The 17,009-nt window shown below is 42.5% G+C and overlaps 1 protein-coding gene across 3 annotated transcripts in view; it reads right to left on the bottom strand.

Annotated features, from left to right (window-relative positions):
• RYR3 (ryanodine receptor 3) overlaps positions 1–17,009 on the bottom strand; it is a 585,375-nt gene that overhangs the window by 311,334 nt on the left and 257,032 nt on the right. For all 3 annotated transcript variants that reach the window (XR_003092800.1, XM_025197735.1, XM_025197736.1), the window contains 4 exons: positions 14,610–14,769; positions 13,899–14,046; positions 9,582–9,787; positions 8,289–8,463 (listed from right to left, as the gene is read on the bottom strand). Coding sequence is in view for 2 of the 3 variants with exons in the window: in XM_025197735.1 (XP_025053520.1) it covers positions 8,289–8,463; positions 9,582–9,787; positions 13,899–14,046; positions 14,610–14,769 (689 nt within the window). In the remaining variant the exon portion in view is untranslated. The remainder of the gene's footprint in view (positions 1–8,288; positions 8,464–9,581; positions 9,788–13,898; positions 14,047–14,609; positions 14,770–17,009) is intronic.

Below are 17,009 nucleotides of genomic sequence, written 5' to 3'. Positions count from 1 at the left end.
GGGCTTGTGGATGGGTAGGGGAGGTGCTGTTTGCTCCTCTGAACAGGAAAACTGGGGCACAGGGTGGGGTGCACCTGGGGGCTGCCTTGGCAGATGGCCCTGGCACTGGGTAGGGGAGGGGCTGTTTGCCACTCTGTACATGTGTTCTCTCCCCCTGGCCCCACCCCTGGTGCCCCAGTTTTCCTGCCCCTGGAGGAGCAAACATCCCCTCCCCTACCTGGTGCCAGGGCCATCTGCCAAAGCAGCCCTGGCACCCCCAACCTAGGGTGACCATGCATCCCTAAATGGGCGGGACAGTCACAGAATGGGAACATTAAATCCCAGTCCCAGGCTGCCTGACTCCGGGACAGCATTTGTCCTGGATTCACAGTATCATGCAGGGATCCAGGTTTCCCCTTGTAGGCTGACAGCATTCCAGCCTGCAAGGGGCTGCCAGAAGTGGGAAGCAGGGGGCATCACATGCACGTGTGAGCCCACACACATGCACATGGCTGGGAAAGGTGGGGAACTCTATGTGGGGAGGGGGCACAGGGAGACAGATTGAGGTCTCCACAGTGAGGAAGAGAGTGGGGCAAGGGCTGGGGGTGCTGGCCAGCCAGGGTGGTGCATGGAGCCCAGGGTGTGGGTGTGGAGTGAGATGGAGCCACAGGCAGCTTGTCAGAGGGGAGGGGGCAGCTCCCCACCACTGTGTGCACCACCAGGGGGAACATCTGGGGCACATGTCCCCCAAATTTGTGTGCAGGGTGAGTTGGATGCATGCTGCCTGCTGTCAGCTCAGGGCTCTTAGCCCTGCTGTCCTGTCCCCACCCCGGAGGCCCGGCACTGGCTGCACCACCATGGCAAGGCACCCCCTGCATGCCCAGCAGCAGCAGGGACAACAGTGGTGTGCAGTCATACTCCGGACTACTGCCAGGTGGTCAGGGGATGTGGGGCTGGTACACAGCCCCAAGGGAAATGCAGTAGGGTGGACAGCCCTGAGCCTACAGCAGGCAGCCCGTGTCCACTCCACTCTGGCTGTGCCACCAGAGGAGCAAACATCCCCAAGCTTTCTTCTACTCCTGTCTCTTTTGGGACCCCTCCCCCCATCCCCTGGGCTGCTAAGCTTTTGCTGCTAGCTTGGAGATGCTTTCCCCAGCCTGCAGCAGCCGTCTTGTGGCAATGAAATGATATGATATGGCCCCTTGCTGGGGTCATATCATTACAAATCGCATTTCATTGCAAATCCCATTTTTTATGAAAATTACATAATTTCACGTTTTTCACAAAAAACACGTAATCATGATTTAAGCCAGGCCCTACCTATAGGTGCATGCACTGTTTTTAAGGAACTTAGCACACAAAATTTACCATAAGATACATTTTGAACTTATGGGTTACCTGCTACTTCCTGGTTAACTGCCCCATCTCCCTGATAACTTGTACCAAATAAATGGCAGCTTATCCTTCAAGGAAAATAACATAAATTACCGTGTGTTTATGTACAAGAGTGTACAGATGGGCAGTTAGCAGGGAAGAGCTAATGGGATGCAAATCACGCTCTAGGTCACCACACTAACTTGTTTGTTTGCCAATATGCTAAGAATTGTATGTTTCACTAGAATAAGTAGATCTCTGCCTGCAGAGTTTTAAAAAGTCCAAGAGATTCAGAGCTGATGGATCAAGAAAAATAAATTACTGCTACAAAGCTTCTAATATGCACAAGAAAAGTGCTGTGGTAGTAGGAACATGCAGAGCTTAAGTATCCAGGATTCACATCGTTCATATTGTTACTTACATCACAGCAGTGCCCAAAGTTGGTATCAAGGCCCCATAGTGTTAAGCACTCTATGAGTATATCAGTAAACATGTATCCTGTCCCAAAATGTTTACACTATAATTAAGGACAGGGTTCAGTAATATAATCAACAATTGATAGGAATTGAAGAGTAGAAAAATGAAGGAAGCGATAAAGAAGTGCTATATCTGCACTGATTGATGTGTGCAAATAAAATATAGATATGATCAATAGAATATAAGTATGATTAACATTTAAAAAAATCCCTACATAAAACTATCACCCTTTGTATTCCCTTCAGAAGAGCTATCCTAAGCTCAATTCCTACCAATACCTATCACATTTCTTGGTTACTTTCCTCTTGTCTTCATAGACTATTTCCAAACCACTTCACTACCCAGTATTTTTAGTTCTTTTTATAAAAATAAAAATGACCTCCACAACTCCCTTAGTAAGCTCCCTCCTCCTGAGGTGCATAGCAACAGCACTACATGGTTGGTAGCTAAAAAACAAATAATTAATTTTAGTATGAGTTTAGTTTTTCAGTATATTTAGTATTTCATTATATATAAAGACCAGATGCTTTTCTTTTCCCACCAGAAACAATCTTATAAAAAGCCAAGCTTGTTATAAATAATTGAAATTCTGACATACATTTAAACCTTGCTATTCATAAGAAATCAAAGTGTCTATTAAATTTGTTTGCCTTTATAAAGTTTGTATTCATAATTCATAATTCTGGGCAGAATAAATGGAACAAAATGAAAGCACACAGTATCTGGGAATTGGAAAAAAATCAGATAAGAGATAGTATAATAATCGGTCTTTTTCTGAAAGTTATATTTTACAAAACCATCCAGTAAATATTAAAAATAAAGGTTTATTACTGGAAATATTTAAAACACAGGCATAGATGACTTTATGTGATAATGCACTGATGCTCAGAGAAATCTTATCATGCATGTTTATATCTTATTTTTTGATGTACAATATGCACTCCTGGGCTTGTAATACCCAAACTATACAAACACTCAGATACTTAGAAGCGTTATTGAGATGAGCAGATTTTAATGGAACTACACAGAGATTTTCCCAATATTGGCATTTCTATATCCTCATAACTGTATCATTCTAAAATATGCAGGTATAAAGCTGATGTCTAAATTCCTTCAGTAGAGAAGACTGGGAAAACACAGATAATTCCTTCCTAAAATCTAGTAGCAGAAATACAACAGATAAGTGATTCTGAAGATCCTTTTATAAGGATGCCCCACCTCCTGACCTCTGTATGAAGAGGTTAGCATTTTCCTCCCCCAGTGTGGTGCCCTGCACAAGCCCCAGCTATTCCAGCAGTGCCTGCAGCTGCTCCTCTAAACACTGCTGACCCTGCAACCACACCCCACAGGCAGCCCCTTTCCAGATGTCCCCCTGCTCCCAGCAGTGTGCTTTGCTGCAGACAGTGGGTGGGAAGGATAGATGGGCAGGCTGAGGTGGGGCTGGAGCTGTCCTTTACAGCCCAGGTCATCCCCCTTTGCTCCTCCAAGGGCTGGCAGGAGGGCTGAGGGGGTGGTTGCCAGACTGTGAGACACAGAAGAAGCAGCCTTGGCAGCAAGAGCCACCTTTGTCCCCTAAGGTACAGACTGAGGGGCCAGACAATGGAAAGAGCTAGGAACAGAAAGTTTGGGTCCTGCCCATGCCACCTTTACCTGCCACCAGATAGATCAGTGGTTCTTAACTTTTCTAGCCATAGGTTACCTTTTCTTTATATTCTAGCTCAGTGAGTATCCACTGGGGTGCCAGGAAATTCAGAGAAGTTGAAGCCTTTTTTAGCCTTGAGTTTAAAAAAAATTGAGAACTATTGCAATAGACTGTATCTAGGCGCACAGCTAAAGGGCAGGCTGCTGGTAAGGTTTTCATCCTCTCCAGCAGAGAGTATATTTTGGTAAAAGGATAAAAGGGCAGATGGTTGGTGGCTTGTCTCCTAACTTGGGCAGCAGGGATCCTCAGGGGGAGGGTTCTGATAATCCCTTCCTTACCCCAACACTATACTAGGTCAGTGTGAAGAAATTCAGGTGACAGGTACTTCACTTCTCACTAAGGCATTCAGAACGCATTTCGCAGATGGTACTGGAATCAAGAAAAAGCAGATAGTGAGTAGCTGTGGCTGACAATGTGTAAAAACAGTAATGTTTATCCAACATGACACAAAACTGTAAAAGGAGTATGCAGGAGGAAGACCTATCCAAGTTTATGCAAAGCAAGTTAAATGCTTTAGGAAATAGTTTGGTGTAGAAGTAGCAAGTCTGTCATGGGACATTAGGAAAGGGAGAAATAATTGCCAGGTAATTATTAATCAGCATGAAGTCATTACAGGTTGCAGGAGCTGTGGATTTGGAAGAAATAGGCAATAAAAATATATATTTATTGATGTTTTAGAATGCCAGCAACAACAAGAGGCAGGGAAAGAAAATAACTTCTTAATAACAAGGCACAGGAGGGCAGAAAAAGGAAAAGTTGCGATGAGACCTGGACAAGGTCATAAAATGCATCCACTGAAGGAAGATCTACATTCACCCTGTAAAAAAGATTGTAGTCTGTTGGCACAGAGTATGACTGGTATATAAAATGATCAGTGTCCTCTGGCTAAATATCTGTAAGCATCAATGGAAACCCCAAATGGCAGAAGAGTTTACTGCAAGGATATCAGTATTATGAAACCTCACAATGACAACAGGAGATGGAAAAGTGGGAGTGGCAGAAACACTGTATCGCGGACCAAACCAAGAAACCAGAGCCACCCACCATGCACAGAAACATGTGCCCAAGTTGCAATAGAACCTGTTGATTCCAGATTGGCCTTGTCAGCCATCTTCAGACCCACAGATAAGGCAACTGTAGAAGACAATCATCCTCGACTGCAAGGGACTGCTGATGATGAATCATCAATGACAACTGGGACCTGTGCATGCTCACTTGAAAGCAGAAACACACCCACACACACAGAAACTGTACACAGACTGACATTCTGGGATCCTTGCAGATGAAGGTTATTAATAATTACTATGTAATTTATTATTAGTGTTCAAACTCAGTTCTGTAGAAGAGTCCACCAGGATTCATAGCAGCGTTTCCCAACTGGTGTGCCATCCTGCACAACCAGGTGTGCTGTGGCATTTTAGGCTGGAGCCATGCCCCTGCCTGCTGTTTCTGTGGACACAGACAAACGGGGAGTGTGGCACTCTAGCCAGGCAGGGGGCGTGACTCCAGCCCAAAATGCCGTCCGGCTGGTCGTGTGCCACCCCTTTCCACTGGTGTCTGGCTGGCCCCGGGCGCCCCCCCCCCCCCCCCCATCTGGTGTGCCGCGGTGCTTTTTTATCTAGGTAAGTGTGCCGTGGGGTGAAAAAGGCTGGCAAATGCTGATTTATATAACAGCAGTCACATAATCTGCCCCTCCACAATAATTTGCTAAACATTAACTAATGTTTATTTCTGGTCCAAAGAAAGAAGAACAAAAGTAGCCTGTGCCAACAGAGAGACTTTGTGCAATGCGTTTTATCAGGCTGATGTGAGGCACTGCCTAAAGGCTTGCATCAGAGGCACAGGGAGTTGTTAAAAGCACTGGCAGGAATATTAGATGAGAACAGACTGGTAGTTTGGAAAACTGAGAACCAAGAGGGACCAAAACTTGTTAGGTTTGTAGCAGTTGGTGATAAAACAACAGGAAGCTAAAAGTTCCCAAGAGGAATTCCAGCAACAGAAGGGAAAATGAGAGAGGGCTTGAAGACCAGTTTTTTTCCTTAATTCTGCTGATGTCATCTGTACCTAGAAATCACACTAGGCTGGATTTTTACAAAATGGAAGGTAGGAAAGCCTATAAATATCATGGTATTAACTGCTGCATCTCCCAGCATATTCCTAACTCTCCTGTAGAAAATAAGCATATTCTTAACACTCCTGACTACCCAGAAGAAGGAGCGATAATTTTTGTTCTATGAAGAAATGGATACTTCAAATTATGAAAACGCTGGTGAGGAGAGCAAAGAGCACCCTGCTGATTATTAAAGAAGAAAGTTAGCGAGAAAGGAATTCATAGATAATACACAGAAAACTATTCTGAACTCTTTAAAGTGCCCCCCGCCCCACTTGCCCCTGACAAACATCTCTCCAGAGTGAATAATGATTGATGAGATCTGGCAATGAACTAGCCAACCCAGAAAGAAAAAAACAGTTCCTCCATTCTGGACGGACAAGCAGAGATATTCTCCCTTTTTCCATAGGCTCTGTTCTTTCCATGACCTACTAGAGGGGAAGCTGGCTGCCCTTGTGCTTTACACACCTTATTAAAATATTTTGCTATGGGGGTGGGGAGGGCATTTTGTCCCCTTTACACAGGGACATTTGATCCAACTGGCCTCAGTGTTTTAGGGATGTTGAGTGCAGGTTCTGGAATAGGCAGACAACTTGTGATGAGGGTGAAATGAAGTTAATTGGCCATGCCCCTATGGTCTTGTGTGGAGAAAGGCTAAAAACCCAGTTCCCAAAAGTAAGAGAGACATTGGTGGAATTGAACACTGGCATACTTGTACATCTAAGCTAAGGAGATACCTAAAACCTTCACAGAGGAAAGTCTTCTTTGATCTTCCCATGATGCCGACGGCAAGAGGATCCAGAAGTGAACTAATTTTATGGGAAGGTTGAAGAGGATCTGCCCTGGTGATACTATGACTTACACTAGATCCATTTATATACCTGGAGCATGAGAGGAAGTTGGCACAGAGTGCCCTTCCTCACTGTTAATATAATAGAATTTCAGCCTACCATTTAAATTTGTGCTTCCATTTGTTCTTATGTCCTGATTCATGTCTTCTCATCAGGTAGAGATGTTACTCTATTTTCTTGCATATAACATGTCCCAGAATATAAAACACATCCTGTTTTTGGAAGGCAGCAGGAAGGAAAAAAAGAACTTACTTTGTAGTGAAGGAAGTAACTAAAGTCTGGGGTCGCCAGGTCTGGGGCTGTGTGCTTGGTTCAACCCTGCGTGCTGAGTCCAGGGCTAAGTGCTGGTCCAGTCAAAGACTGACCCTGAGTACCAGAATGATCTGGCATGCCAGGTCTGGGGCCAAAGACCATCAGCCCGAACTGGCATGCCAGGTCTGGGACCATGCACCAGGTCTAATGCTAAAAGCTGTGCCAATCCTGTGTGCTGCCCAGTTGGCCTCCAGCTGCAGCTACACACAAGCTCCAGTCATGCATGCCAGGTCCAGCCACAGGGTGCGCGCCAAATCACCTGTCCAGCTGCCTCGCCATGCATCTGGAAATTCCATGCTTGGGGAACAGCGGCACCACTAATTGCCATGGCTCCTCTACCCTCCTCTAATAAAGGGATAAAAAAGTAGGAGTCCAAGGGGTAGGTGGAGAAAGGTTTTCACTGATTTACCACATCTTGGACTAGGGCTCAGGACAGACATTCAAAAAGTTGGAGCCTGAATTGATTCAGCCTTTGCAGGCTAATCTAACCTGCCTCTACTAGATACCTATCTGTGTTGCAAAACTACAAACAAGAGGGCATTACTAGATCGAAGCTCACTCTAATGAGATCTGCAGTTGTCATGGGCAGGTGGTGATAGACCCTATATCTTGTGCTCTTGTGGAAAAATGAGATAGGTAACTTAAAAATTATTTGTGCTCTTGTTTTGGTTTTTTGAAAAAAAAAAAGGAAATTAATGGGGAATACTAAGTCCTGGGATAATGAAGAAAAAACCATCTGGCTTCTTTGTAATACTTTGGAGCCTGTTTTAGGTAAGTTTGTGCTACTTGTGCACAGAACAAGTGCCAAAATCAAGTAGTATTCTCCTCTTTTATTCTGTCTTAATCTTGTGTAAACTGGTAGGACAGATGATCTTACTGTACACTTTTAGTAAAAGTTATAATTTCTACAAATGCTGTTATTTTATTTATATACATTTTTTATTGCTCATGTTACTGTACTGTGTTGGCAAAAGCTGTAAATAAACTACTACTAGCACTGAAAATTGTTTGAAATCCATTTTTCTATTTTTGGATTGGGACTAGCAGAGCCATTGATCCACACAGACACACTATGAATAATTACTTATCTCTGAATTTAATTTCAGGTTTACATAGTAATGCAACTAAATTACTAGCTGACAACTGTCCTTTGTCCTTAGAAAATGGCAATGTGACTAGGCTTTCAGGCACAAAGACTCAGTACTGTCATTAGCTAGAAACTAGATAGGCAAGAACATTAAATGCGCCAGATCCAGCTAAAAACTCAGAGCTTTTCTGTGTCAGTGCAAGGAGATAATGAAGAAGAAGGTCCAATGAGGAAGTCCCATGCACAGACTAGGAAGAAAACAATTAATCTTCCATGGCACTAATTTAGATTTTCCGATTAATTTTAAATAGCAGTGCAGCCTAATTTGCAGACTAATGCTCTCTCAATTTTTCCTAGACATTAGCATTATAACTTAAAAAATAGGATTCAACTTACCATTTTCTAGCTGGAAGTCAGCAAAGGCAAGTTCTGAACCTTTATTTGTTATAAGCAGCTCCCCATTAAGAGTAAAGATCATTGATTTGTCATCCAAATTTATCATACAACCGACCACATCTCCTGGTTGCCAATTTCGTCCAAAGAATCCACTACCCTGGTGCCAACGCTGGCCCTAAAGAAAGAGTGATCAGAATTAAAAGTATATCACATTAAAAGTATATCTCACTTCTCTTTCTGCAAGACAGATTCAAAGCACAGGAGAAAAGGGAAGCAGGGCTTTTTGGTGCTTTTATCTAATAGCTGATTGAATCAGCTATTAGATAAAAGCACCAAAAAGCCCCACTGAAGCTGGGTCAAACTGATGTGATTCCTCTTCTGGTAAAGGATTATTTTTTTCTTTTTACCATGTCTGTCAGCACCCACAGATGTTTGCAAATCAGAGGTAGTCACCCTGTGTTGCATATGCCACCAATGGCACAGGCAGCCTGTGTGATGCAGGGCCAGGAGTGCAGGGCAGGGAGGAAAAGAAAGAGCAATAGATTAGGCAGGGGAAGGGGATCAGAGCAACACTCAGGGAGCGCACAGAGTTAATCTGTGGCACATCTGCCAAGAAGGTTGGTCCTTGCTGTTGTATAACATGAAACAAAACTCAGAGGTAGATAAAACAAACAAACAAGCAAAAAAAACCCCAAATGCAAAAGAATCATTTATATGTAGGGACCTACCAAAATCAATTTTGCGATTTTCATGGAAACTGCAAATTTGGTAGGTCCCCTGTGCAAAAGCCCATTCCCCATGAAAAAAAGTGTGGGGACCATGAAAAAGCAGGAAAATGGGGTGGCGGAAAGGGGGCTGCAAACAGAACCAGGATGCCCTGGCATCCTGAAGCATGGGTGGGGAGGAAGAGGGGGGAAGCAGGTGGGTATTTCTGCAGTGGATAATGGTGGCTCCTCCTATGCTTCTGATTGGCTGAGGGGCCCTAGAAGTCCCACCCCTCCCCAGAGGTTGACTGGTGGCCATTTGTCAATATCCAGGGAGGGGCAGGATAACTGGGGCCCATTGGCCAGAGGTGTGGGGGACCTTGCTGCACTCTGCCATGAAAATCATGCCCAACACCATGCTGGGACAGCAACATTCAGAGGCAGCCTCCGTGAATTAGGTTGGTCCCTATTTATATGAATCACATGGGGTCCTTTCAAGTTCAACTCTATTACAATTTCATTACATGGCCTGTTCACAATTACAAACGTATACTTATTTTGTTTAATTTTGTAAATAACCTTTACTAACTTTGCTTCCTTCAAACACGAACGCCTGATCATCTGCTCCCAATTCTAAATCAGGCCGGCATCCTGGCCTGGCCCAGCCAACACGCATATCTCCCCCCGTCACGGCTTCAAATTCGAAGTACCACTTTCCAGTCTTCACTGCATAAGACTGTTCTACCCTGAAAAAACGTATCTTGTCAATGCTAACTTTTTGCATAGCTTGGTCAGCTGTGAAAAAAAGGAGAAGAAAATATTGTTAAAAAATGTATACTAAGAATAAGGCAGAGTAAGCAAATGCTAGTGTTTAGCTTTCTGTTGGTCTCAGATTTTAGAGATACTCGGTTCTAAGAGTCTGATTCTTGGGCTAGAGACAGAAATTACACACAAACTGGTATAAGTGATTGGAAACCAATATAAACCTGTAGCAGAACAGAAGTTTAGTGTGTATAGCCTGGTTTCAAGATGTTAGATTCCAGTTTAAGATAGATCTGGATGAATGTAGATCTGGATAAAATGTTAACATTGTATCTCCTGTAACCTAGTTGCATTCCCCTCCTCACCCCCATCCTTTTATTGTTAGTCCCTCGCTCCGGCGCTATGTATTTCCCTACCGTCATCTTTTTTGGATTCACAATCCTAAACATTTACTAATAAAAGTCAATCTGATTGAATCATTTTAGGTTACACCACTCTATCAAATTTCTGTTCCAGATCCCCTCCTGACACAAGTTTGGTCACAGTCACTTAGCATCCCACGATGCATTGAGGCCCCCCACTAACCTCCTCTCACACAGAGGGCTCATGTCCACCCCAGTTCCTCTGCTGCAACCGAACCTGGCAGCCTTGTTCCTAGGCTGTTACAGAGCCAAGGCAGAAAAACCTCTGTTCCCCAGCCCAGCTGTCAGTGGAACAGGGAGGGATGAGACAGGTTCCAGCCCTGGCCCCTGCCACCCAGGGTCTGCACAGCGGGTGTGGGTGGGAAGCCTCTGAGGTGGGGGGCTTTCCCCCTGCACAGCCCAGGTCTGTCAGGAAGCAAATGCCCCACCCCTGTGCCCTCACCAGCCCCCCACCTCTCAGTCACTGAATGGCGGGAGGTGGGTGAGAGGGCAGGGCTGGGGCATTTACTTCCTGGCAGCCAGGCTCTGTAGGGGAAAAGTCCCTGCCTCAGGGGTTTTCCCCTCACCTTCTGTGTAGACCCGGGTTGGGGGGCATTCCCCCCCCAGCCCCACATAGTTCAGGAGGTGATGGGACTGGGGTGTTTGTTGCCCGATGGAGCTGGGAGGTAAAGGTGCCTCCCTTTTGGCCTTGGGCAGTGCAGGCATCTGCCTGCCTTAGCCAACCCAAGGGTGAATGTGAGTTCTGTTCATTATCAGTCCAATCTACATAGCTTAGAGAAACTTGAGTAGATTGAATCTACTCTGCCTTGGATCTATTTTAACAAGGTTATGAACATACATTACATTTTTAATGTTACAGATGCCCTTGGAGTGCTATAAAAGGTGAACATACAGATGGACATGGTGCCGGTACTGCTGAAATATGGTGCCGGTACTGCTGAAATGTCCCTGCCTGAAACAGGACCTGTATCTTGCATCTGTAATGCTAAGTTTTGTAGAACCATATGTAAAGTATGTTCACTTACATGTAGCACTACTAGGGGTCTCTTGGACTTCCAGCACCTCAGAGTGATCCACTCAACCTTCCCTGCTCACATTAAGTAAGACTCCCAGAACTGAGGCTAAGGTACAGACAGGCAAAAAGCCAAAGGGAGAATTCATCCAATCTATGCAAGTTCCTCCAAGGGGGAGGGAGATAGGGTGGCTGGTTCCTTAGCCTGTCCAGAAGTGGACCTTGATGCTGTCCCTGCAGCAGCAGGCTGTCTTTGATAATGGCTGCTCCTAGTCTGGGAGTAGCTGACCAAAGCAGCAGCTACCAGCTGATCACTGACAGCCTTCCCCATTTCCCCGCAAGTGGTCAGATCTCACTGACAGGTTCCCCTGGGAGCAGGGTGACTGAAGGAACTTCCCCCTATCATTCCATGGCTGGAGAGTATGCCTTGTGGTGACTTGTTATACGCCAGCCAGACAACTGTGCAAGTATGCACACCCCACACAGCACTAGTTTTGTAGTGTTATTAAGTACTGCACAGCACTAAGGCCAAATGTTCCAGAGGAAAAAAACCAGAGGAGCACAAATTGTAATTCTAGAACTGAATGTGTGATCACAAGAGATTTTGGTGCAATATGTAAGTCTTTACTTCTTAAGGCTGAACCACAGAGTACAGCAATGGAGTTTTCATATGCATTAGTAGGGCTGCTTCATGCAAGCTTCACACAATGTAGTTCAGTGCATTCCTAAATATTATTTATTAGCAAAGGTATAGGAAATTAGAATCCTGCTCCTGTTTCCACTGAATTTTATTGACATTTTCTAATGTTATCTAAATGAAAATCACTGTAACAGCGTTTTAGGTTTTTCCAATGGAAAGCATATTGCACAAGCAGGAGTTTAGGAAGCTTTGATTTATAAAATCAGTTTATAAAATCAAAAAGATTAAATATTGTAAATGAATGATGCACCTCAAACCATAGGATCAAGTACAATAATTTATTCTTGCAAAAAATAATGATGGTGCCTCAACAGTGGAATTTATTGTGCAAAATATTTTAGATATATTCCTTCAAACAACATTTGAAAAATACTGAAAATGTAGACACGAGCAAAGAGGCTTTAGGCAACATTTTTTCTTTTTATAATCAGATAGGCAGAAGAGCGGGTGTTGAACCACTAAGGGTCTATAGAGCTAAGATAAAGTCAATTTTATTCTTTGGAGCAGAACTCTGGGGTGATGACCCTATGGGTCCACTCAAAATCCCAAAAGAATTCGAATGACTTATGGCTTTTTTTAATCCCCATCTTATTCTATGATGCGGGGGGGAGGGGGGGCGGGGAGGAGGAAGGCTGGGGGTCATGTGCTCTGAAGACAGACTAGAAAAGGTGACTAATCACACTCAATTAAGAACTTTCAACTACCCTTGAAATGCATTCCAGGAATTTCTCCTTTGCCTAATAAACTCTTTTTGGAGGGTTAAATAACATCTATAGTCTCTCCCAGACAAATGACCTGGGAACAGTACCGAGTCAGTACAATGCTGGCAGTGAGACTATCTCAAACTTCTCTTTTTAAAGATAACTATAACACTCCTTTATCCTAGACACCTATCTATTTGTGATGCAAAACTATAAACAACAAGATATGGCATTATTAGATTGAGGTTCACTCTAATGAGATCTGCAGTTGTCATGGGCAGGTGGTGTCAGATCCCATATTTGGACAGTATATGCTCTTGTGGGAAGAATGAGATAGATGGTTTAAACCAGGCTTGTTTTTTGAAGAAATAAAAGGGAACTGGATCTGTCCATTAATGGGAAATAATAAATACCGGGCTAATGAAGAAAAAACAATCTGGCTTCTTTCTAATACTTTGGAGCCTGTTTGTACTCTTTAGGTGTACTTTGTGCTACTTGCACAAAGAATAAGTGTCAAAATTCAACAGAATTCTGTTGTTTTATTGTTCACTACTTTATTTTACCTTTTCTTTCACATCATCATATACTATGTTCTGTTTTAATTTTGTGTAAACTGGTAGAATGGATAATTCATAGATTCGTAGATGTTAGGGTCGGAAGGGACCTCAATAGATCAGAGTCCGACCCCCTGCATAGGCAGGAAAGAGTGCTGGGTTCAGATGACCCCAGCTATATGCTTATCTAACCTCTTCTTGAAGACCCCCAGGGTAGGGGAGAGCACCACCTCCCTTGGGAGCCCATTCCAGACCTTGGCTACTCTAACTGTGAAGAAGTTCTTCCTAATGTCCAGTCTAAATCTGCTCTCTGCTAGCTTATGGCCGTTATTTCTTGTAACCCCCAGGGGCGCCTTGGTGAGTAAAGCCTCACCAATTCCCTTCTGTGCCCCAGTGATGAACTTATAGGTAGCCACAAGGTCGCCTCTCAACCTTCTTTTGTGGAGGCTGAAGAAGTCCAGGTGCCCTAGTCTCTCCTCATAGGGCTTGGCCTGCAAGCCCTTAACCATACGTGTGGCCCTTCTCTGGACCCTCTCCAGGTTATCCACATCCCTCTTGAAGTGAATAATCTTACAGTATTGCTTTTAGTAAAGTCTATAATTCATATAAATGCCATTATTTATTTTTACATAAGTTTTAATTGATCATTTTATTGGACTGTTACAGCAAAAGCCGTAAATAAAGTACTGCTACTACAACAGTTGTAGAACAGAACAGTAAAAGATACAGCAAATGATTATTTACTATTTACATACCAATTTCTTGATCTGGTGGCTCAATATTATATCCATAACCAGCAAATGTCCGAATAGCTTCACGGAGACTATCTCTATTTGATTTCTTAGTCCGTTCATCTAGTAATGCATATGGCACCAGTCGAGGATTTCGTTTGTTTTTAAGGTCCTAAAAGAAGCAACAAAAAATAATTCTTCACACAACATCAATATTGTAATGCAATATAGCCAATGTTATATTCTGCACTTCCTTTTCTGTATAAAATTTTGGCCCAGGCCTATTATTTTTACAGGGGAAAACACAATTATATGGTAAATAAAATAAATGTCATAAATGTAAAGCTAATAAGTAAAATAAGGAAAACCACAAGACAATTTCTGTTATGATATACAGGGAAGGAATGAAAGGAATCAATTGAACTGTTTCTGTGAGAAATGTTACCATTAATATTAGTGGATGGAATACTACTACTATTAACACATCAGTAGTTTAGAAGGAAACTCATCCATCTCAGGCCCTGACAGTATTTTTCAGTCCATGACTATATGTCCATCCACATGATCTAATTTAAGATGAAAGCTTAATTTAATTTTCCAGGCAAGATGTATACTACACTCAGCATTTAGCTTTTTCCTTCTATCTAGCATTCCAAAAAATATTCTGAAAAAAAACAGACAGACTCAAACTCAAACTTTTTCACTATTTCAAATGTTTCCGAAAAGCTGCTTTACCTGCTGAATGCCATAGGTCCATCCTTGTTTTATTCTGTCTTTTGCCCAGACATTATGTGCATTCTCTGCAAGTTTATCAACTAAAACTTCTTGAGAAGGTAACAACTTAACTTCAGAAAGATCTAGAGGGGCAGGCTTGTATCCATTTGACATCATGTAGCTGTAACCGAATGAAAACAACACAAAAGGTGAAAAGTACTGCGGGAAACCAAAATAAATACAAGGGTTTTGGTTTTTTTCTCTCAGTTTGGTAATCAATTTTCCACAAGTCATTTAGTGTTGGTTCCTCCCCACCCCCCTTTATAATTTGCTTTCCACAACCCACCGTACCATTTTGTTTGGGATCATCCCTGTGTTGTAGCTTGTCATTAACCAAGAATACAAATTCTTAGGGGCAGGAACAATCTCATTTACCCCTATGCTTGACTGTGTCCCTATGTGGTTGCTCTAAAACAAACAACAAAAAATTACAAATTGTGTATTTTAGAGAATTTTAAAATTAAATATTTCTATCTTCTACATTAGAAGATATTTATTTTTAATATATTTGTACTATGTTTTTATTTGGAATTTCACATTATATTTAAAAGTAATGTAAGCTATAGACACTATTTCAAATAATATAATTCTATTAATGTATAGTAGCATTCATTGGCTATATGCTAAAATTTCTTTGATGTAATTGAACACTTGAAAAAATATTTTGAGCGCTGATCTTCCCTGTTTTCTACACAGTGTTATATTTAAAATGCAATTCAAATGTAGCATTTTCAAAGCTCTTAATGACTTTACACAAGCCAGTCTGGTAGCAACATTTTGCTTTTACTTCCCTATAGCAGAAAGAATGAATTTAGTCCTGCATAAGAATGTTTAGGATTCTGAAGGGAGCAGCACATTTTAATATTTCTGTTATAGACATAATGAACATGAACCATTTGATGATATTCATGTTAAGAAGTTTTTTGCAGGATTTCATATTGTGAAAAAGTAAATATTCAACTCTTAAACTGGTTGCCTTATACAGTAAATACATTGAAAGTTTCTAACTGTCTTACTCAAATGTGTTCCATATGCAGAAGTTTGATCAATTTTTGCTTAGGTAGTTTGATAAAAGTTAGTTACTTTTCCAAAATACTGTAAATAGAATATCAAAAGTTAATTTGTAAATACAGAAAGATTATTTTGGACTGATGAGAAGATAATCCACATAAATCTGAACTCCAATGAGGTCATTGGAAGGAAATTATTCAAAGCTGAAGTCTTAAAATTTTGCAAAAGAATGGCAGCTTTAAGTATTACCAGGATCAATACAAGATCCCACTAGCAGAGGCTATGATAGATATTTGACAACTAAGCATATTTTCTTATTACATTTTCCATTTTGGGGGTCTCCTGGTTGACTGAAAACCCCAGAGTGGAAGAGATAATTCAAGTGTTTTATATGCTTACTTCAGCTTTCTTATTGCTGGATTTTTTTCCTACCAGTGGCCCCTGCCCTCGAATCAACAGTGAATACAGCTCATGAAATCCTGAGAAGCCTAAACCTTCAAATTCAAAAAGCAATATGAACTTGAAATAAAACCATTTTACAAAACTTCAAATAAGGCCTCCAGCAATAAAGTACAGCATCATTTGCAAAAAGCCTTATGAAAGGCAGAAGTCTTTAAAAAGTGGTTGACATAAACGGGAATTCTTGTAAATTTAGTGTTGAGACTTTCTCGTGTTCCTAAGCTCCAATTAGAGCCTTTTTTTGCCTTAAATACTTTTACAGTGTGATCCAGCCCCATTTTGCCTCCACACTAAAGGGATAAATGGTAGTGAACACTTTTACTTCCTCAGTTTTCTTTCAGTTGGAGAGTCCTATACGATGCATGATTCCAAGGGAGAGGAGAACAAGGGCAGGATATGAATGCTTATGTGGACAATAGGACAAAAAGAACTCCTACGACTGATAAATAAGGGCATTTCTCCTTCAAATAACTGACCACATATATATTGTCATGTGTGGGAGACTCCAAAGCAGTGTCCACACAGCCAGAGGTGGGACTCTGAGTCGCCTTAAGTTGGGGGTTTTCAACCCTTCCCTGTGAACCAGATTCAGTTCTTAGAGTGATGTCATCTGGTCCTTGGGGCTCCCCCTGGGACTGAAAACTTGGTGGCAGGGGCGCAGTGGCAAATCTTGGCCCACAGGAACAAGATCCCAGCATGCGAGGCCAGGTGAGGGTGGCACAGGGCTGAATCTAGCCAGTGGACTGGCCCCACAGCACTCATTCAGCCTGCAGGGCAAAAACTTTGAGCACCACTGGCTTAAGCGGACATCTGGCCTTGAGGCTTCCACAATGGAGTAACGCTTAGCAAAAGAATGAATGAAGCCCCAGGTGGCCACTTAGCATAATTCAC

The sequence above is a fragment of the Alligator sinensis genome, unplaced genomic scaffold (genome assembly GCF_000455745.1).
Source record: "Alligator sinensis unplaced genomic scaffold, ASM45574v1 scaffold262_1, whole genome shotgun sequence".
NCBI classification, from domain to species: Eukaryota; Metazoa; Chordata; order Crocodylia; family Alligatoridae; genus Alligator; species Alligator sinensis.
Note: the sequence above shows the minus strand (reverse complement) of the source record. Positions and strands in the feature narration are given on the sequence as shown.